General features: G+C 53.9%; 1 protein-coding gene across 23 annotated transcripts in view; it reads left to right on the plus strand.

The window, feature by feature from the left end:
• The window catches only part of LOC307099905 (protocadherin gamma-C4), a gene marked incomplete at its 5' end in the record, with an annotated part of 162,285 nt that extends 142,059 nt beyond the window's left edge, over positions 1-20,226 (plus strand). For 22 of the 23 annotated variants that reach the window (XM_079771982.1, XM_079771980.1, XM_079771981.1 and 19 more), the window contains 3 exons: positions 5,978-6,036; positions 13,026-13,114; positions 18,152-20,226. In XM_079771982.1, the coding sequence (XP_079628108.1) occupies positions 5,978-6,036; positions 13,026-13,114; positions 18,152-18,378 (375 nt within the window). In that variant the 3' untranslated portion in view covers positions 18,379-20,226. Of the gene's footprint in view, positions 1-146; positions 3,161-5,977; positions 6,037-13,025; positions 13,115-18,151 lie in introns of those variants that run through there. The other variant, XM_079771983.1, reaches the window with a different exon arrangement.
• Between the last annotated feature and the right edge of the window lie 1,938 nt (positions 20,227-22,164).

Raw genomic sequence — 22,164 nt, forward strand, 5'->3', positions numbered from 1 at the left:
GCTATAGTCATCAGCTGACATTGAGATTCCTTAAATCATCACTGGAAAGTCAGAGCAAGACTCTACATGATCCTAACAAATCTCTCTTCTCATCTTAGCAGTGGTTAGCAGGATGGGGGTGGGAGGGGGAACACATGGGCTTTGCCTCCCCGATAAAGACAAACTTTTGTTGGTTCAAGCAAGTAGTGGGAGCCTCTGAAATCATGCAGGAAGTTGCTGGGACAGAACACTGAGAAGTTTTGTACCACTTTGTCTTCCCTGTTGAGCACCATCTGAGCTGTCAAATTTTGCTGCCAAGGGGGCTGAATCAACGTGCAGCACGAAACAAGTGGGGAAGTAGGAGGCTTCTGTGACACAGATTTGCAGCCTGTTCCTAAGGTTTCCAGACTTTATAACTGGTTGAGAGCAGACAGACTTTTTGGCCAATCAGACTAAGAGCCGAGGTGGGGGATCTGCTCTTCTTGCCCGCCTCTCCTCCCCCAGCTCCCCAGCTCCACTCAGATTTAATTCCCCTTCCCCCCCCCCACCCACCCCCGCCATTCGGTGACTAAGAGGAACTGCTGCAGGCAGACAAACCTCAGAGCAGTTTTTAAGAGGCTGGAAGGAGACACAAGAGATTTCAGCTGCTACATTCCAAGCCCTGGGTCTACCTTGGAGACAGGACAGCACAGAGTCAGTGTCCAGGAGGGACTTCTGGGTCATGGGGCCCAAGATACCCCCACAGCTCGCTGGGAAATGGCAAGTGCTGTGCATGTTGTCCTTGTGCTGCTGGGGCTGGGTGTCTGGGCAGCTTCGTTACTCAGTGGTGGAGGAGTCTGAGCCGGGGACGCTGGTGGGAAATGTTGCTCAGGATCTAGGCTTAAAGGTGACAGATCTGATGAGCCGTGGACTGCGGTTGGGCTCTGAGGAAAAGGGGCACTATTTTTCCCTGAGCTTGATGAGTGGTGGTCTGGCAGTAAATCAAAAGATTGACCGAGAGAGCCTGTGTGGAGCCAGTACCAGCTGCCTGTTGCCAGTCCAGGTGGTGACCGAACACCCACTGGAACTAATCCGTGTAGAGGTAGAGATCCTGGATCTCAATGACAACTCTCCTAGCTTTGCCACCCCTGAGCGAGAGATACGCATCTCAGAATCAGCTGCACTGGGGGCACGATTCCCACTAGACAGTGCCCAGGATCCAGATGTGGGCACCAATACTGTGAGCTTCTACACTCTGAGCCCCAACAACCACTTCTCTCTGAATGTGAAGACCCTAAAAGATGGGAAGCTGTTCCCAGAGCTGGTGCTAGAGCAGCAGCTGGACCGTGAAGCTCAGGCAAAACATCAGTTGGTGCTCACTGCTGTGGACGGGGGTGTCCCAGCCCGCTCAGGGACCACCCTTATCGCTATCACTGTGCTGGACATCAACGATAATGCTCCAGCCTTCCAGTCCTCAGTTCTTCGTGTGGGACTCGCAGAGAATGCACCCAGGGGTACACTGCTGCTCCGCCTCAATGCCACTGATCCGGACGAAGGCATCAATGGCCAACTAGACTATTCTTTTGGAGACCATACATCCGAGGCAGTGCGGAATCTCTTTGGCCTAGATCCCAGCAGTGGAGCGATCCATGTGTTGGGTCCCATAGACTTTGAGGAGTCAAGTTTCTATGAAATTCACGCAAGGGCCCGTGATCAGGGACAGCCAGCCATGGAAGGCCACTGTGTGATTCAAGTGGACGTGGGGGATGCCAATGACAATGCCCCAGAGGTACTCCTGGCCTCTTTGGTCAACCCCGTCCTGGAGAGCACACCAGTGGGCACAGTAGTGGGATTGTTTAATGTGCGGGACAGAGACTCAGGGAGAAACGGTGAAGTGAGCCTTGATATCTCTCCAGACCTGCCTTTTCAGATTAAGCCCTCTGAGAACCACTACTCACTGCTAACCAGCCAGCCCTTGGACCGTGAGGCCACATCCCACTATATCATTGAGCTGCTGGCCAGTGACGCAGGCTCACCTCCCCTGCACGCTCATCTCACCATCAGGCTCAACATTTCAGACGTTAATGACAATGCCCCCTCCTTCACCCAGCAGCTCTATACTGCGTACATCGCAGAAAACCGGCCTCCGGGCTCCCTTCTCTGCACTGTGGCTGCCTCTGATCCAGACACCGGGGATAACGCCCGTCTCACCTACTCCATCATAGGGAATCAGATTCAGGGAGCCCCAGCCTCCTCCTTCGTATATGTCAACCCCGAGGATGGGCGGGTCTTTGCCCAGCGCACCTTTGACTATGAATTGCTGCAGATGATGCAGATCGTGGTGGGGGTGCAAGACGCTGGCTCTCCCCCGCTGCATGCCAACACATCCCTGCATGTGTTTGTCCTGGACCAGAATGATAATGCCCCGGCTGTGCTGCACCCAAGACCCGGCTGGGAACTCCCAGCCCCCCAGCGTCTCCCTCGCTCTGCGCCTCCTGGATCCTTGGTCACCAAGGTGACAGCTGTGGATGCTGATGCAGGCCACAATGCATGGCTCTCTTATTCACTGTTGCCACAGTCCACAGCCCCAGGACTGTTCCTGGTGTCCGCACACACGGGTGAGGTGCGCACAGCCCGGGCCTTGCTGGAGGATGACTCTGACACCCAACAGGTGGTGGTCCTGGTGAGGGACAACGGTGACCCTTCCCTCTCCTCCACGGCCACAGTGCTGCTGGTTCTGGAGGACGAGGACCCTGAGGAAACGCCCAAATCCAGCGACTTCTTCACACACCCTCCTGAGCATTCCGACCTCACCCTTTACCTCATTGTGGCCCTCGCAGCCATCAGTCTGCTATCCTTGGTCACCTTCACCTTTCTGTCAGCCAAGTGCCTTCGGGGACACGCAGATGGGGGTGGGGGTGGGGGCCGGTGCTGCCAGCGCCAGGACTCGCCCTCCCGGGACTACTATAAGCAGTCCAGCCCCAACCTGCAGGTGAGCTCGGATGGCACGCTCAAGTACATGGAGGTGACGCTGCGGCCCGCCGACTCGCAGAGCCATTGCTACAGGACGTGCTTCTCACCGGCCTCGGACGGCAGCGACTTCACTTTTCTACGGCCCCTGGGCGTCCAGCAGCCCTCAGCCCTGGCGCTGGAGCCCGACGCCTTCCGGTCCCGCTCTAACACGCTGCGGGAGCCGAGCCAGGTGAGGGGCTCAGCGCGACCCCTGCGCGGCGATGGAGCAGCTGCCCGACCAGATCTTAGGGGCTTTGAACCTGCATCCACCCCACGGGCTCGGCTGCCATTTGGACTGGTTGCGCGGGGCCAGAGGTGTGGCCAAACGGGGATGGGGCTCTGAGCCCCGGGAGGTGGGGGGCCATTGCGTCCCAGGGTGACAGGACCGCCCCGCCCCCACCACTCAGAAAAGGCTGGGGCCCGGCGATCTTGCCAGCGACTTCCGTGGGGGTCGGGGGTCCAGGGTGGAGGCAGTCACAGACCCACGCCCACAGCCAGCCTCCTAGGCTCCGGCGCCCGCACGCTCTGCTGCTCTAAGTTTCTTCTTAAGCTTCTCCCAACCCCCCGGATCTGGGACTTCGCTGTTCTTCTCAACCCTCCTTATTCCCCCATCCAAACACGCGTCTGTAGACAGGACAGGGGCGCGGGCGCAGGGTTCCCGCCACGCCGCACCCGCACTCACGCCCTCGCACTGGGGCTGGGACTCGCGCCAGCTGCGGGTCACATCACAGGCGGTCCCCTCACCCCTCACAGCTCCCCTCCGTCCCGGTCCCGCGCAGTACCTCCGAGGTACTCGCCGCTGACTGCGCACCCTGGTGACAGTCCCAGGTCAGGCCGGTGCTGTCCGGGCCGGACCGGTCGCCTCCGGGTGGGCTGGGGCGTCCAGAGCGCGGGAGCGAGTCCGGGCGCTCTGGGCGCGGTGGCTGGGACTCTATGACCCATGGGCTGGCCGATCCCGCTGGGCCTCCAGCCCAGAAGCCTCGGCCAGGTGGTCCCAGGTGCCCTGGGGCCCAAGGGACGGCTGGTCCCGGCCCGGGGGGAGCGAGCCAGATGCTCAGATGCTGTAGGACCCGCAGCCTGGGACCTCAGTGCCACCCGCAGCCCCGTCCTCTCGCGGGAAGTGGGAGCCTGGTGCACCCGGCTCTGGACGCGCAGAGATCGGTTTTTGGCTCCGTCGTGACCACAGTGTGTCCAGAGATCTCAGACCTAGGCTTGGGGGGTGACCAGGGTATCTGAGACTTTGGCACATCCTCCCTTCTCTGGCTGATGGAGAGCCACAGCCCTGCAGGTGCCAGGGCGCCCTCGTACATGGAGCAACTATAATAGTAACAAAGCATAAGGTGCCACAACTCCGGGAGCTTTTATTCAAAATCTGCCTATGCCTCACCCTGCCCCCACGGAATTAGAATTATATTTTGAAACAACACCCCCATGAGATTCTGATAGTGGACTGAGACTCTCACCTTCTCTGAGAGCCACATCTCATCTGCTCCTCCAACACTTCTGTTGGAGAGGTACTAGCATCCCCACCTCATGCCAGTTTCACAGAGGTGAGTGACTTGTCCAGGTTCTCCCGCTAAGTGAGAGAGGAAGGCCTACGCTAGGTCTCCTGATACCAGCAGAGCTAGGACACTGGAACGCTGGGGGCCAGCAGGGATGTTTGATCTGCTGGGATGGGAAGGGGGGGTCTCCCAAGTGGAGAAAGGTCTTCTGGGCTCCTTCTCCCAGAGCAGCCCTAACGGTACATACAAACGTGGACCCGCCTCCTTTTGCAGGTTTTGAATTTTGCCCAGCTCCTCTCCTCCATCTGTCAGGGTACCTGTGTCTCCGTGTAGATTCTGCTATAGCTACAGATACGGTGGCTGAGGACGGACATCCTCGTGCCCTTCCCCACGGCAGCCCCAGAACGGCGCTGGTGACTCCTGTTGCACCTGGGCTGCTACGTTTCTGGGTTCCGCTCACATCACGGCCACCTGTGCGGCTCCGAGTGAGTCCTTTGGCAGCCATGGGTCTTCCTTCTCCCCGGTGTCATCAGAGATGCTCACACCTCCTTCTCTGCTCCTGGGAGTGAGTGTGAGAATTAATTACTAGCACACCCCAGAACGGGTGAGGAGAAAGCTTGGGGAGTGCTCCGTGAGAGTGTGTGATGGGCTAACACACCCTGGGGAGAGGCGGGGAGGACTGGGGAGAGCAGTGGCTGGCCAGAGTCCCACGCTTCATCCAGGTGGGGGATGGCTCCAGATCAGCCCCCGGGAGCCCTGGAGACTTGGTTGGCTCTGCCCGGAGGCTGTGGGAGCTTGATCTCTGCTGGGCTCCATCCAGCAGTTTCTGCCCCGGACAGAGGAGCCTTGTTCTCTCCCCCTTAGTCACAGTCATTGTCTGGCACCGAGTTATGGGGGGTGAGAGGTGTCCTGGGGCTTGGATGCCCTGCAAAGGCCCCGTCTGGCATGACTCCTAAATTAATAATGTATTTAGCTGTGGGAAGGGATCCTTGATGGCCAAGGGCCCGGAGGAGGCGTCCCTCTGAGTGTGTTATGGCACAACCTGGCACGAAAAGGGTTACCCAGGGCAGCAGCCATCTTGCTGCAGCGGAAGCTTTGTTCCCAGCTGAGGAGCTGAATACATTCTTTCTGGGGCTGGCCACATTTGGGGGCCTCCTCTGCAGCCCTCCCCTCGGCTCCGGGTTCTGCAGAAGACACTTGAGCCCTTGAATCTCAGCTCAGAAGTCTGAGTCTGGGGGCCAGGGAGGAAGAGCAGTTTCTTTAGCAAAGGGATCCGGGTTTGCTCACTGTGGTCACATAAATGTTTTTATCTCTTTGTCTCCGTACCTTCTGAAACCTGAGGTTTTATTTTGTCTTTGAAGATGAGTCTACCCCCCCCCCCCCATCTGACACCAGTTTCTTCTCAGTGTGCACGCCCCTCTCCGCTTCCCGGCCCACACCCAGGGGTCGGGAACATTCAGACTTCTCCTGGGTACTCAGCCCCTTTCCCTCTGCTTTCTCCACAGCAAGCCCCACCCAACACGGACTGGCGTTTCTCTCAGGCCCAGAGACCCGGCACCAGCGGGTAGGTGACTGCCTCTCCAGCCCACCCTCTTCTCTGCGGCATTTTCTCAGTGATGACGTGAGGGGATGGGGGAGGGCTCAGCGGTTGCTACGAATGGCTTCTTCCCTCGGTTCCAGATTTCAGGGAGGTTCTGGTGTCCTGGAGGCTCTTACACAGACCCCAGAGGGAAGAGGCTATTTTGGAAGCTCAAGTCATGCGCCCATCCCCTCTCTGCTCCCACCACAGGAAACCTGTCCTGTCTCTTGGGGGCTCCGTGGGACCACAGGGTGGTTTTAAGGTGGTCTCTGGGGGGGGGGCTTATTAACCCATCTACTGCCTACATCCCCCCACTCTGGATGGAGCTGGGCTCCATCCTGACCTGGGGTTCAGGCAGAGAAACCTGGGGCAGGAGGAGGAGAGGAGGAGCCTGCAGGAAAGCAGAGGAGGGGAGGGCGGTCCGGCAGCGGTGGGGGAAGGGAGACAGCACAGCTGGAGGTGGGGCTGAGGAGGGAGAGCTCTAGGGCGGGTCTTCCTGGCCCCGACCCTCCTCCAGGCCACCCCGGAGGCCCCCCACGGGTTCTACCCTCTCAGTCCGCAGGCCTTTTGTCTCTGCCACTCTCTTATCTCTGCACCCGCCCCTCCGTCTCTATGTCAGTTTACATTCTCGGCCTCTCCCTTTTTCTTGGACTCTATCTCGGTTTCGGTCTTCATTGCTGCCTCTCTGTTCCTACCATTGTATCTACCTGCGTTGATCTGTGCCTCACACTACCCCTGCCATGGCTAGGTGCTCAATAAATGTGAATCAATGAATCAATGTGACTTCCTAGTCTCAGTCAGTTTCTCCTTTTCTCTCTGTCTCTGCCTCCCTGTCTCCATCCTTGATCTCTGTCTGTCTCTCCCTCTTTCATCCGTTGCTAGTGTCCTTGTGTTCCTCTGTCTCCAGTTTTTGTTCCTCCATCCCTCACTATTTCTGCTGTCCTCTCTATCCCCAGCCTCTGTGTCTCTGTCTCTCTCTACTCGTCTCTATAACTGTTGTCTGTCCCTTTCTGCCTCACTGAGTCTCTTTCTCTGTTTCTCTTTATTTATCTCTCTCTCTGTCTCTATTTTATCCTGTCTTTTGCTTGGTGTCTCTGCCTGTCTCTCATTTCTTTGGACTTGTGGGCAAGCCAGCACACACATCGTCCCCACCTCTCTCCCTCCCCAAGCCCCTCATATACAGAGCCTTTGATCAGTGCTTTCCAACACACCCTCCCATCTAGGCTGCCCCAGCTGCTCATTTCAATCTGGTATGAATTCCTGCTGAGACAGGAACCCCCTGTGGGTGGGGGAGGAGGGAATTTTCAGCAGAAAGACCTTCAGTTGGTCTGAGGGGAGTGAGTGGGCTCTGGGCCAGGCCTCCCTGTTAGAAGGCAGGAGCCTGGAGGAGTCCAAGGCTCCCTGGAGAGAGAGGGGGGCAGAGCTTAGTCTGCCTTCCTGCCTCCTCGCTGGTCAGACTCTTGCTGCCCACCGTTCCCCAGATGTACAGATGCTGAGCCCTCACTGCCACAGGAACCCAGGAGACCTTGGTGTAGGATGAAGGCTCCAGCTCCTGGGCAAGTGCAGTCCTGCCACTGGTATTAGGACCTCAAGGCACTTCCTAGAAGCCCCCTAGAAGGCAACAAACCAGATCCTTTGGACTGCCCTTGCTCTGTCCTGAACCCAGCTGTCTCCTTCCTCCCCACTGGCCTTGCCAGCCTTCTCATCCATTAGGTCATTCATGTATTCATTCAAAAAATATGTATTGAGCATCTACCATGAGCCAGTCCCTGTGCTAAACACTGGCCTGTAACAGTGAACAAGCAGACATGATTCTTGAACTCATAGGCTTTCATGCCAGCAGAGAAGACGGAAGATGGATAGCAAATCACATGCAAAAATGTCTAGTTTCAAGTCATAGCAAGTTCTGAAAAGAAGAGGGTAATGTGAGTGCAGTGGTGGAGGGGGGTAGAGAAGGCCTCCAGGAGGAAGTGACATGTGAGCTGAGGTGGTCAGAGAAAAGTACAGAGCAGTTTGTGTCCCCTTTCCCCACCCGCCCCGCAGGACATACACTAGCCGGGCAGAGTCATTGCTGAGCCTGAGGCCCACCCATTGCTCTGGGCTGTGCTCCTCACCCCGGCCTCAAGCCCCTTTCATCACATGGGAGACTGGGTGGCCTGACATACATGCGGGAGCTCTTGGGGAGATGGAGGAGGCTCAGGAGCTCCCCAGCCTTAATTTGAGCCGGATGGGGATGGGACAAGCAGTTCTGATCCAGCTCCAAATGGCCCAGATGAAATAAGCGTTAGGGGCCCAGTCCAGCAACTGCAACTCCCCTTCTTCATTCAATAAACAGTAAGACCGACTGTAGGCCAGGTAGTGTTCTAGGTATAAAAAGAAATACTCCCTGTTCGCAGGAGTTTACAGTATTGAGGGAGACAAATACTAACGAAATAATCACACACACACAAATATATAGATATAGATATAGATATAGATATAGATATAGATATAGATATAGATATAGATATAGATATAGATATAGATATAGATATGGATATATGGATATATAGATATATAGATATATAGATATATAGATATATAGATATATAGATATATAGATATATAGATATATGGAGATATATATATATAAGATTGCAGTTATAAGTGCTATGAAGAGCAGTGCCTCGTAGTGAGAGTATAAAATAGGGATTTGACCTGGTCAGGGAGCAGGAGGATGTCCAGGAGGAAAGGAGGCTGTGCTGGGATCTGAGGATGAATATGAATTAACCAGCTGAAGGAAAGGGTTAAGAGCATTCCAGGTAGAGGGAAGAGCATATGCGAAGGCCCTGTAGGGAGGCATCTCTGGATCACCAGAATGACGGGGTGTTTTCTGTGCGGCCATCCTGATGAGTAAATTGGAGTGAGGGCACGAGGAGGGGAGATTTCTTATTCAGTCTAACCCTGGTTCCAGCCCCCCACTGCTTTTCTGCCCCATTCCCTTCCCCACCACCCTGGCTGCTGGCTCACCAGGTTGAAAATAGGGCTAGTGTTGAGTTCTTCAGTAAACCTGGTTAAAGTTCCAGCCAGCACTGGGTCTCATTGCCTAGACAAAGGGGAAAAGACCCAAGATCTGAAGTTCTTGCTTGCCAGGTGCTCCTCCTCTCCACCACTGTCTCTTCTCAAGTCATCCTTTCGGCTTCTGATCCCAACAGCTGTTGTCTCCAGGTCTGAATCCTGCAAGCCAGTTTCCCTTCTCAGGCTGTAACCACGCCCCACCGTGCAGCTGTTCCCAGCCTCTGCACACAGGAGACCGTCCCCACTCAGCTTCCCCTGTCCCCGCTCTGTTCTCTTTGATGGTTTCCCACTACCCTTCGCTCCTACCCACCCTCCTCTCAGAGACACCATCTCTGCTCTCATTCAACAAATTAGCGACTGTTTTTAAAATAATTCATGCTCATTATGGAAACATGAGAAATAGAGAACAAAATTTCCAAGAAAAAGTACTCATAATTTCACAACCCAGGGAAAACACCACTAACATTTTTTAATATGAAAATTTTAAAATCTATACAAAAATAGAAGAATAAAATGAATTGTTTATGAATTTGTTCACAGAATACTGAGAACTTTTATTTCCAGTATCTGGTATATTTTTCACCATTTTTTTTCTTTATAGTAATTAAAGTCATACTGTTCATTTATTTTTGTGTGTTTTTTTTGGGGGGGGGGTGTCTTTGCAATATATAACAAAAATTCCCCAAAGTCTATAAAAAAATCTTGAAAAGTCATTTAATTGTTGCATAATAGCCCCAGATATAGGGTGGGGGGAAATAGGTTTATAGTTGTGAGTATATGAAACCCAGAGTTTACTTTTGTATTATTATTTATTAGTTATTGTACTTTTTTCATATGGACAACTATAAACCTACTTTTTCCCAACCCTGTATATGTATATTTTTAAATGCTGATAGGTTTTTACTGCACTGAAAAAATATATATGCATTTATATTTTATCATTTAAATCCAGGCTGTTGTCAGGAGTGACTTCCCCAGGTTTCTCCTTTTTTAGAGCCTGATTCAGGAAGCATCTTCTCAAAGCCCAGCCTCTGGGCTGCTCCCCACCACACACCCAGCACCCCGGATACAAGCTCCTTAGGGCAAGCACTGTATCTATCATCTCTTAAGTCCCAGGGCCTGTCACAGGCACTGACACAGAGTGGGTGCTTGGAAAATGATCAATTAGACATCGTCTCTCTCCTCTACTTTTATTTTTCATTGTTTTCCAAATTCTGGAAGAGTACCCTCTACCTACTGCTGGGGGTCCAGGCCCTCCCTGCTGTATAAGATTATAGGCTTTGCCCTGGCCTGTTTGGCTCAGTGGATAGAGTGTCGGCCTGCAGACTGAAGGGTCCCTGGTTTGATTCCGGTCAAGGGCATGTACCTTGGTTGTGGGCACATCCCCAGTGGGAGGTGTGCAGGAGGCAGCTGATCAATGTTTCTCTCTCATCGATGTTTCTAGCTCTCTGTCTCTCTCCCTTCCTCTCTGTAAAAAATCAATAAAATATATATTTTTAAAAAAGATCATAGGCTTTGGAGTCACCTTAGGACTATTCCAGTTGCAGCTCTGACAGTTACCAGCTGTGTGACTTTGGGAAAGTTTCTCAACTTCTCAGAGCCCTGATTTCATCTGCTGGAAAAGAGGGATAATCATAACTCTTACTGCACATGGTTCTGAGGCTGAAATAGATGATTTATATATATATCCCAGTCAGCCCAGTGTCCAGAAATAGGAAGCGCTCAGCAAATGGTTCAGAAAGCAGTCTCTCCCACTTCATTCATCTCCTACCCAGCTTTAAAGAGCTGGCAGCCTGCCCAGGTGCTTGGCCTCCAACCTTCAAGGTTTCCCTAGAATCTTCCAGCCCACCCTCCTTCCACTCCCCTTTATTCCCTCAACACCACTACCCACCTCCACAGGGCATCCTCCTAACCTGGTATCTGACCCTATTGTCTACCTCACAGTCCCAAAGCTCTTCTCCTGCCTGTCCCCACCATCTGCTGTCCCCACTCTGTCCCCATTAGGCCCTTCACCTAGGCCTGAGCCCGCCAGCCTCAACCCTGCGCCCTCAGGCAGGCCCACAGCAGCTCTGTCAGGCTCGAGTCAGGACTTCTGGAGACAGGTGGCTGAGGCCCCCATCACTGAGCTCTTGTCCTCCCAGAGGTAACCCAACCCTCAGTGCTCTCACAGGAGCAAGAGTGCTCTTTAAATACTTAAATCCAATCATGTCAACCCCCTTTTAAACCTCTCAGTGGCTTCCCAGAGCTCTTGGGATGGGATCAAAATCTTTAGTGTCCGCTCTGCAGGCAAAGCCCCTGATATACCTCCCCTGGCGGGGGCCTCACTGGCTTTCCTTTAGTCCTTTAAACTCGCCGCCAAACCCTAACTGGTTTGGCTCAGTGGATAGAGCGTAGGCTTTCGGACTGAAAGGTCCCGGGTTCGATTCCAGTCAAGGGCATGTACTTTGGTTGCAGGCACATCCCCAGTGGGAGGTGTGCAGGAGGCAGCTGATTGATGTGTCTCTCCCATCGAAGTTTCTAACTCGCTATCCCTCTCCCTTTCTCTCTGTAAAAAATCAATAAAATATTTAAAAAATAAAATAAAATAAACTCGCTGCCAAGCTTCTCCCACCTCAGGGATGTCGCTCCCTCTGCCTGGAAAGCTGTCTCCACAACACCACACCTTCTCCTTGGATAACTTAATTTGACCTCTCCATTTTTTACTTTGAAATGTTTCAAACCTATCGAAAAGTTGAAAGAATAGTATGATGAACACCTGAATACTCTTTTTACCTAGATTCATTATTTGTTACTATTTTTAAGGTTATTATTATTTTTTAATGCAAACATATCCAATTAAAATTTCAGAGAAAAGGCTAAACTGCTTAACTCAGTAAAAATGTTTTTTTGCAATTGTTCAAATTAATACAATGCTGCCAAAATGCTCTTTGGAAATTCTTGAAAATTTCCTTGCTTGCTTCTTTGCTCTACTGCCTTGTTAATATGCCAAGGGTCCCCTAATATGTGTGTATGTGTCAGGGTGCTTCCCCCCTTTCCTCAAAAATGGAAATGATTTAATCCTTGAAAATTCCAAAAAAGCATGGAAATAGTCACTTATGGAAAAACCCAAGTTGGGTTGGAATTCCTTAGGGCTCTTTTATGGGTTGGCATTTTTAACAATTGTGAATCACTCCTTGCTTTTCTCAACACTTGGAGCATCTAAAGGTCTTAATTAGGTGCTGCAGTAGGAAGCAGGAGACAGCCTTGCCCTCGGAGCTGGAGCTGGGGGGCTTAGGGATCCCCCTGACAATCTGTTTATTTTACCAAGGCAGAGGTTGGGAACTGGCATTCCAGAGAACAGTATCTTCCCAGGCTTTGCTGTGAGAGAGCTTGAGGAACTAGGCAAGTGCCTCCTTGGAAAAAGTGATAGCAGAATATCTGGGAGGGGCTGGGGCGTTTTTGTAAAATAGGAGGGGAGTGTCCTTATGTGCCCTGGGTTTTATCCTGAGGGCTTAGCAAGCCTCCCTGCTCCAGGGAGTTCTCCCTCCCCACCCCCTTCTCCCTAGGTCCTCACCCCTTTCTCTGGCTCCCATATCTCACCTTCACTGCCCTGGGGAAAGGCCCCATCTCCCTCACGGTGACAGTAAACACTGCTCTCTCATGGGGGTGGGGAGCAAGTCACAGTTTATCCTGTCTAAGGGCCCCAGTGTCTGAGACATGCCTGAGACAGTGGAGAGCTGTTTGGGGGACTGACAAATGGGGTGGGGGGAGGTCTGGCTTCTGAAGGATTATAGAAATTACCTGCTACCTTGCTGAAAGGGAGGGGGTCTTGGGTGTAGGGGGGAGAGGGTACTGGATTTGGGAGCTGGAAGAGGACAGGAAGGGCATGAGCTAGGCCGGCCTGGGACACTATGCTCACCATCCCACTCTCTCTCCAGCTCCCAAAATGGCGATGAAACCGGCACCTGGCCCAACAACCAGTTTGACACAGAGATGCTACAAGCCATGATCCTGGCCTCCGCCAGCGGTGAGTTGTGTGTGTGTGCGTGTGCGTGTGTGTGTGTGTGTGTGTGTGTGCGTGCATGTTAGGATGGGATGGGAGACCTGGGGTTCTGGGCATCCCACAGCCACATGCCTTGGCACTGGCTATCACCCTGCAGGATTCCTCTGGGTCTTTCTGCCGGTTCTAAGGGACTCGTCACCCCAGAACATTAAGCCACGTTGAGGAACAGCTGAGGGATTGGGTCCTGGGATGCCAGAGGGGAGTGAACAAGGAAAGGTCCATGGAGGAGATGTGGGGAGTGGTGCCTGAGAGTCTGCCTCTGGAAGGGAACAGCATCAGTCTGATCCCAGCTCTGCCACTTACCATCTCTGTGACTTTGACCAATCTACTTAATCTCTCTACACCTCAGTTTCCTCAGCCAAGAAAACGGGGCAGCGACCTCAGAGGGCTGTCCTGAGGACTAAATGAGATGATACCACAAAGCACGAAGTACTAGGTCTGGCACATAGGCCCTCAATCCATGGATGTGGGGGAGGGGTGTTCCCAGCAGAGAGAACAGACTCAGGAGATGTGAGACCCCCTTCTCTTTTTTGCTTACCCACCCTCAGAGCAAGATTTTGGTTTTCCCATGCGGCTAAGGCTAACAAAGAACTTCACATGCAATAGAGAGTTTGTTGATGGTTATTGTCCCTGAAAAGCGTCCTGAACAGGGGAAGTAGAATAATACCATTACTATTGAAGAGCACAGGCTTTGGAGGCAGATCAACATGGATCCAAATTCTGGCACCCCTGTGTGACTGTGAGTCCTCGGGCAAGTTACTAAGCCCCACTGGGCCTCAGTTTCACTGACTCTAAAAGGGGCACAGTAATAACAGCTCTCATTGTGGTGTTATAGAGGACCTAATATAAGACCTCAGCACAGAATTAACAGAGAGTAAGGACACCATATATAGTGGCCAAGACTGATTAATTATTATCTTTATTGATCCATAGGAGTGGGTAGAAGGCCAAATTAGAATAGTGCCCAGTAATAAGGACTAGCTTCTGGAGCAGCACATCTGGGCTTCTGTGGAGGCTGGTGGGGGATGAAGGCACTGGCCTTACGTAGTGACCGACCGAGAGCCCTGCCCTCCAGCATGGAGGGCTGGTGGGTAAAGAAGCAGGTAAAATCAGAACAATAATCACCATAACCATGCCCCTGTGCCAGGCACATGCCAGACAAACTCTATGGGCCTCATGTCCGTGAACCCTCTCAGCAGCTCTATGAGGCAGGTGTGATTACTTCCACCTGACAGACGAGAGACTAAGAAGTCGCTTGTCCACTAACCTGGCCCGACTCCCAAGTTGATGTTCTCTCTGCTACAGTGACCCTGTCTGCCTTGAGATCCAGCCTCGGTTTCCCGTTTAGCTGAGTAAATCTAGAGGCTGAATTCTCACTGCCCTGTATTATTCTCCCAGATTAGGGTTGCCAGGTAAAATACAAGGTGATCAATCAGTTACATTTTAACTTCAGATAAACAACAAGTAATATTTTAGCATAAGTGGGTCCCAAATGTTAGCATTGGGACATACAGCACTAAAAAATTGCTTGTTGTTGACCTGACATTCATATGAACTGGGTGCCCTGTGTTTTTATTTGCTAAGTCTGGCGAGCTTCCCCCAGATGTCTGTGAGGCCGGGTGGGGCCAGGACTGTGGTTAGGAAGGGAGAAGTGGCAAAGGCGACCAGCCTTCCGGATGGAGCGATGGAGCGGATGGAGCGGAGCGGAGCCCAGCGAGGCCAGATGCTGAGTTTGAAAGAGGGAGGCAGCTGGGTCTGGGGAGAGGCCAAGTCCGGTTCTTGAGGGAAGTAAACAGGCAGTCAGGTATATTTAGCTCTTGTGGCCTTGAGCCCTAAGGCCAGGAAGCAGGCTTTTTAGCCTAAATCCACATTTTAAAAACAGAAATGGAGTATTTATGGCCTCAAACCCTCTCAGAAGGTCCCCTGGGTCATTGCAGGCAGCGGGGCAGCCCTCGTAGGGCTCCTCGCCTCTGGCCACACAGGGCCTGACCTGAGTGTAAGCCTGGGCTCAGGGGAACAGACCCTGAGGGTGGAGGTGGCAGGGTCAGGCCCTACTCTCACTTTCACACCCGCTTCCCTGCCCTGGAGCCAGAGAGGTTCCTGGAGTCCAGCCCAGCCAGGCCCGTGGGGCTGCTGAAGGGGAGGAAGAGGGAGAGAGTAAGTACACTTGGGAGGCTTCTTAAATAAACATTTCAGGGAGGAGGTGTGCTCTCAAGGAGCCTGCGGTCTGCAGTTCAACTGGCTGAGGTCTCGCTTGACCAGGCCTCCTGGACTGCCCTAGAGTGGCTGCCCCGGCCCTGGGGTGGGAGGGCAGGAGGCGAGGGGAGGTTATGGTGCCTGGAGCTGTTTCCCCAGGAGAGGCTGGAACTAGAGAGGAGGCCAGCACCTTTCCCACCGCCTCCAAACCAGAGGATGCCCAGGTTCTTCTTGCTGCTCTTCAACGTCTGTTTCTCTAAGACGAGGGAAGATGCTGGTCCCTGCCCAGTGTGGCTCTTGCAGGGGTAGAGAGAGGGGCCATTGGTGAATTCATTCTACAGGTCAGAGCCTGCCCCCCAACTTCTTCCTCTCAGATTTACAGACAGGGAAACTGGGGCCTGACTCATGCAGGGCCTGGTCACGGTCACACAGCTCCTTAGTGGCAGAGCTGACCAGACAGAACTGAAGTGGCAGCCTCTTTCTAGGAATATTCATTTCCCTTCTGGTCCAGCTCACCTCCGCTGCACCCCACAGGGCCTGGGCCAACCTCAGGCCTGTGCCTCAGGGAAGGAGGTGGCAGGGGCTGGCTTAGTCATTTGCACTCTGGTGCTCCTCAGAGATCTTGGGTGCATGTAGGGTGTGAGTGGCCTGGCTTCCAGTTACCCAGTCAAGCCTTTGCTTTATTTCTGTTTCTCCCTCTCTTCCCCCTGTTTCTCCCAAGTCCTGTCTCAATATCTCTCTCCCTAACGCTCCCCCCCCCCCCCTCTCTCTCTTCTGAGTTCTGAAGTCTCCCCTCTGGCCCTTAAATCACTCTTGAATCCTGGCTCTTAAAGCCGGATCTGGCCCCCTCCCCCCAACCCCTCTGTTCCCAGGCTGGAAGAGGGCACGTGGGAGGGGAGGGGGCTGGTAGTCAAGGCCCCAGCACCCTCCTGGAGTCAATTAGGGGAAGCCGAGAAATGTTAGTGCAGTGAAAGGGCTGGGGGAGGGGAAGGGAAGTGGGCAGCTGCTCCCTCCCTCCCTCCCAGCCCGTCCTCCCCGCCCCCTGCAGGCCCTCTCATCCGGGGATTGGGGACTTGAATTGGAGGCTGTAGAAACCTGAGCGCTGGAGTGAGGAGGCGGAAAGACCCAGGCTCATCCCTCCTTTCCTTCTCTTATGCCCCTCCCCCCTCTTGTGCCGTTCTTTGAAAATATTTCTCTCTCCATTTCTCAATCCCTGGTTGGTGTCCCAGGATTACTCAGCCTCTCCGGCTTTAGTCACCCACTCTACCCACTCCCTGGGCCCGGGGTGGGGGCCGAGGGAGGCCGAGAGGAAAGCTCTCGTCAGCCTGGCTGGAGTTGGGTCGGGCATTCCAGGGCCTTTAACCTGCCCACTGCCAGGGGACTCCAATACCCTTGTGAACTCAGCCATCAGAACGCCTGGTTCCTTCCCCCTTCCACACACACACACACACACACACACACACACACACTCAGCAATGACACCGTGTGATGGTGACAGCAGCTAACACTCTGCGCACTTCCCGGGTGCCTGGGCACTAGATAAGCACTGTCTCTAAGCCTCACAAAAGCCCACTTCCCCACCTTTAACAGGAATACAAATCACCTGGAGATCTTGTTAAAATGCAGATTCAGAGAGTATGCATTTCTTTTTCTTTTTTCTTTTTGTATTTTTATTGATTTCAAAGAGGAAGGTTAGAGAGGAAGGGAGAGGGTTAGAGAAATAGAAACATCAATGATGAGAGAGAATCATTGATTGGCTGCTTCTTGCACACACTACGCTGGGGATCGAGCCCACAACCTGGGCATGTGCCCTGACTGGGAATCGAACCATGACCTCCTGGTTCATAGGTCATGCTCAGCCACTGAGCCATGCTGGCTGGGTATGAGAGTCTGCATTTCTAACAAGCTCCCAGGTGGTGCTGAGCCAGGGCCAGAATTTGTACTTCCCTGGAAGCCTGTGTCTCCTGTACAGCGGGGAGTTGGGCAGGCTCTCGCTCTGACACCATGAGCCTGTCTGGTCCCGGGATCATCTACTCAGCCTCATAGAAGACTGCTCATGCCTATCTTCTGTCCTTGACCCTGCGGGGAGCTTGGAGGGCCGTGCTGCTGCTGGTGATACTCATACACTTACATACACTTAGGCCTCACCCCTGCTCTAACCTGTGCTGGCTGGGGTGGCCGTGGCCTAGTCTTTTACCTTCTCTGAGCCTTGCTTTCCTGATCTGTGAAGTAGGGATAACACCACACACATGAGTCTGTGTGACTGTGTGACTCACTGGCTTGCTGCGCTGAGGTCAGAAGCCACCATGCACGTGCACCATCTAGCAAAGTGCTTGGCACAGAGTAGGCGGCAGTCACTATTCGGAAATGAATGCCTGGAAGAGCACCCCTCCTGACTGATAACAGAACCACTAAATGCCTGCTCTGTGCCAGGCCCTGGTTGGAGAAGGAAAGGGTGCACAAACCATAGGTGAAGGTCCCCAGGAGCCCAGAGTCTAGTGTAGAAACAGAGAGGCTCCCTTGAGCAGGGCCAGGACAGGGTTTGAGAGCCATCTCGGCCCTGAGAGAAAGAACAGCTAGCATATTTTAAGCCCTTACCTTAAGTGAATAGGTTAAAAGAGCTCGGAATCAAACTTAGGCTGTTAGTCCAGAGCCCCTCACCTCTACCCCGTGTGATAGAGGCTGTCTTCCCAGTGCTCAGCGTGGTCAGGGCTGGGTGCTTTGCAGGCATTCATTAGCTGTTTGTACTGTTAAGAGTGGCAGTTGGGACCCACAGTTTAGCCTCTGACTTTCCTGTCTCTGCAGAAGCCGCTGATGGGAGCTCCACCCTGGGAGCGGGCGCTGGCACCATGGGCTTGAGCGCCCGCTATGGGCCCCAGTTCACCCTGCAGCACGTGCCCGACTACCGCCAGAATGTCTACATCCCCGGCAGCAACGCCACACTGACCAACGCAGCGGGCAAACGGGATGGCAAGGCCCCGGCAGGTGGCAATGGCAACAAGAAGAAGTCTGGCAAGAAGGAGAAGAAGTAATGTGGAGGCCGGGCCTGGAGCCACAGGGCCACCTCCCCCCAACCAGCCCAGCCTCTCCCTACCTGGACCCAGGACTGGGATTTTCAGGGCTCGCTCACCCACCCCAGGATCCTGGTGGGGCCCAGGCCATGCTTCCCTTGGGAAACAGAAACAAGTGCCCAGTCAACACCACCCTTTCTGTCCCCAGGGGATTGAATATGCAAAGGGAGTTCTGCTGGGAACCCCCATCCAATCAATTGCTGTGCCCATGGGGGTGGTGGGGTTAGTGTAGACATCATTTATCACACCCGCTTTAGTTATAGCTGAACTCCTCCATCTTCCAAATTCAATCAGGCCCGGCGGTCCCCTGCCTCCCTCCTACCTATGCCACCCCGCCCCACTCCTTTAACAGCTCCTCTTTCTTGAGTAAGGTGGTTGGGGTGTTGAGGTACCGGGTGACCTAAAAAGGCTCATAATTCTGAAGAGTCGAAAGGGCACCGTGACCTCTTGGCCTCTCCTTCAATTCTCAAACTTCCCCCAAAGCATGGTTTGGTGCCAGTCCCTTCTCCTCCTTCCAGAGCCTGAGTCCAAGCTCAAGTTTTGGGAGGCGTGGTCACCATTCCATGGTAGTGATGCTTGCTGGATTTAGGGAGGGCATTTTGCTACCATGCCTCTTCCCAATGCTCTAGGGACCAGTTTTGTTTTGTTTTGTTTTGTTCTTCATTGTTTGATGTTTCCACTGCATGCTGTGACTGCCCCCTCCCCAAACAGGAGACTCCATTGCATGTTCCAAGACCGTATATGGTGGTAAGATAAAGAGGGAAGGGTGTGTATGTGGATGGGGGGGTGGTGGTGGTGGTGGTGGATAAATCTTGACCCATTAGTTAACAGGGTCTTGCAGGAGGCTCAGTATGTTCCCAGGGTACTGACCAGATCCCCAAATTCCAGCCATAAACCAAGCACCAGGCTGAACCCTCATCTACCACATACATACAAGGCTCCACCCAAGCAGCCAGCTTTGGGCTGAGCCAGCAGCGCCAATGGATTTAAACTGGCATTACAGTCCAAGGAAGGTCTGAGCAGGTTTGGGACCGGGTTCCTTGGAGAGGTCAGAGGGGCTCTAGGTGCTGGGTACTCCAGAGGTACCCCTAGTGGGACGATCAGTGTGTCCCCTCCCTCCCACCCCGGCGGGAAGGGAGGGCCAGCTAGGCCATTCTTGGTCCCTGGGTTGAGGAGGCAAGAGATTAGAGTAGGGACCAAGTGGACAGAAATTCTCAGCCCAGGATCAGGCTTCTCCACGGGGCCCCTGCATCCCCCAAGCCTTGGTCCTTCACCTTTTGCCAGGTGCCATTTCTTCTCTGTGAAGGCCACTGCCCAGGCCCTCAGTCCACCCCCTAGTGGCCAGAGCCTGGTTATAAAGTCCCCAGTGCCTCCTTGTGCATAAACCTTCCTCCGCCCACCCACCTCTGCCTCCCCCTCCCCAGGCCCGTTCATCCAGCGGGGCTGTGCTAGAACCCCACCCTCGTCCTTACAGTAGCGTAGCGACCCCCTGCCTCCCTCTTTGGCTGGTGTAGAATAGCCGATAGTGTAGTGCGGTGTGCTTTTCCGTGATGGCGAGTGGGCAGCGGGCGGCGGGCTCCGCGCAGCCGTCTGTCCTTGAACCTGCCTGCGGTGGCCCGTGCTGTGTTTTGTGCTGTGTCCCGCACTGCGGCGACCCCCTCCCCGGTACTGACTCCTATAAGCGCTTCTCTTTGCATAGTCACGTAGCTCCCCACCCCTTTCCTGTGTCTCACGCAAGTTTTATACTCTAATATTTATATGGCTTTTTTTTTCTTTGAAAAAAAAATAATAAAAAGGTTTCTTCTGAAAGGTTGAACGTTTCTGTGTAAGCGATGGAGGCTCCTGCCAAGTTTGGATGAAGGGATGCGCTGAGGAGTGCATGCTGGAAGAAGACTGGGGTCTGGAGGCGATTTTGGTGTTTGCATCTTGGTTTTGTGCCATTGCCATGAGTCTGTGTGACTGTCAAGTGTGGCTGTTTGTGCTTGCAACGCCGTTGTGCATATGTAATAGTGTGCGATTGAGTGTAAATCTGCTGGTGGATCTGTATACCGTGTGTGTAATCGGCTTGCGGGCCCATGGTGGGGGAGGGGACGTTTGAGCGTGGCGTGTCAGTGTGCAATTGAACGTGCAGTTGTCTCCGTTACGGTTCTAAGCTCCGGTCTCCAGGCAGAAGAGGAGACCCGCGCGCGGGGGCGGAAGCGGGTTGGCGCCTGGCAAACTGCGCAGGAGAGGGGGCGGGGAACGCCTCCTTAGAGCCCACCCTTCTCCGCTGAAATCACGCCCCCCCCCCCCCCCCCCCCAGCGCCCTAGCGGGCTTGGCGGGAGGAGGCGGGGACTCTAAGCCTGCTCCCCTCCCCCCCCTCTGCCTGGGTGTTTGGGAACACCGCGGGAGTGGGAGGGAATGCCGGAGGCGATTCTCTGAAGGCCGAATCTGTATCCTGGGCCTCAGTTTCCCCACTAGGAATTCACCTTCCCATTCATCTCTCAACAAAGCCAAGGAAATTGAAGGGCTCATCGCTTTCTTGCCTGGGGGTGGGTGAGGTGGTCTAGGCTGAAAGGGCAAGGAGCTAGCCCACCCCAGATCGCCCTCCCTCCTTCCTCCCCCTTTACGCTTTTCCATTCACTGGTCTGCTCGCCCATCTCCCCGCCTCTTCCGCCGGCCTCCTGGAACCACAGTGGGATTCGGAGGTTGCTGCAGCCGGAGGAGCCGCAAGAGGGAGAGGGGGGAAGACCGGGAGGGGCGGAAGGACAGAAAGGCAGACCCACTGTTATCCAGAGGGTCAGCGAGGGTATGTCCAACCACCGGGAGGGAGGAGCCTCTCAGGGCCGGGCTGTGCGTTCTGCCAGCTCCAGTCTGTTGTCATGGAAACCGAGCCTTCCTACTAAGCATCTGGGGGGCGACTTTCCTGCGTGGGAGGGAGGGCGGTGCGCGCGGTTGCTGAGATGGAAGCGGGATTTCGTTTCTGAGAGCCAGGCTGCAGAAGGCGGGCAGCCGGGCGCCTGGGTTCTATTCTAGGCACGGCAGCCCAGCCGCCTCTCAGAGCAGAGCGTGAGCAGCTGTGGTTGGTCCCGTAATTGGTATGTGTGCCCATATAGCTCTGAGTCAGAAGCGCCTGGCCTCTGGGGGTGGAGAGGAAGCAGGCAGCCCACCCCCACATCCCCAGACCTACTGGGGAGGCAGCTGCCCAGGCTCCAGGGCTATTTAAAAGGCTTTTATTTCCAGTTCCAGAGCCTGCCCAAATGGGTTCGTGGTCCTCTCCAGGCCCCTCCCGCCCTATTCTGGGCCTGCTCAGAGATTGTAAGGTTTCCTTGTGCAGGTCACAAAGTGCTCAAACAAGTATGACTTTGAGCAGCAAGTCATCTGGAGCATGACCTCTGGCTTCTGACCTCTGCTGGACAGGCTCAGGTTTCCACCCCAGTGTATGACCCTCTAGTCTGGAATGTGGTCTGTGGCCAACAAACAGGGAGGGGAGATGGAAGAATGGGAGCCAGATGTTTCCCTCAGCAAGAGGCACAGGTACTACCAGGAAACTGACATCTGGGGGCATGGAGAGGTGGGGAGCTAGAACTGAATTTAAAAACAGGGTTCCAAGCCAAAGGCAGCAATTAGGAAGGGCGGGGGTCTTGAACTGGGGCCTTTATGGAGGGCAAATGGCGGGGCAGAAGCCACCATGTATTAATCATCTCTAGGCCTCAACCAGTTTCTGGCACATGATGGACACCTTGAACTATTTTACAATGATTTGT

The sequence above is a fragment of the Cnephaeus nilssonii genome (genome assembly GCF_951640355.1).
Source record: "Cnephaeus nilssonii genome assembly, chromosome: 5".
In the NCBI taxonomy this organism is placed as follows: Eukaryota; Metazoa; Chordata; class Mammalia; order Chiroptera; family Vespertilionidae; genus Cnephaeus; species Cnephaeus nilssonii.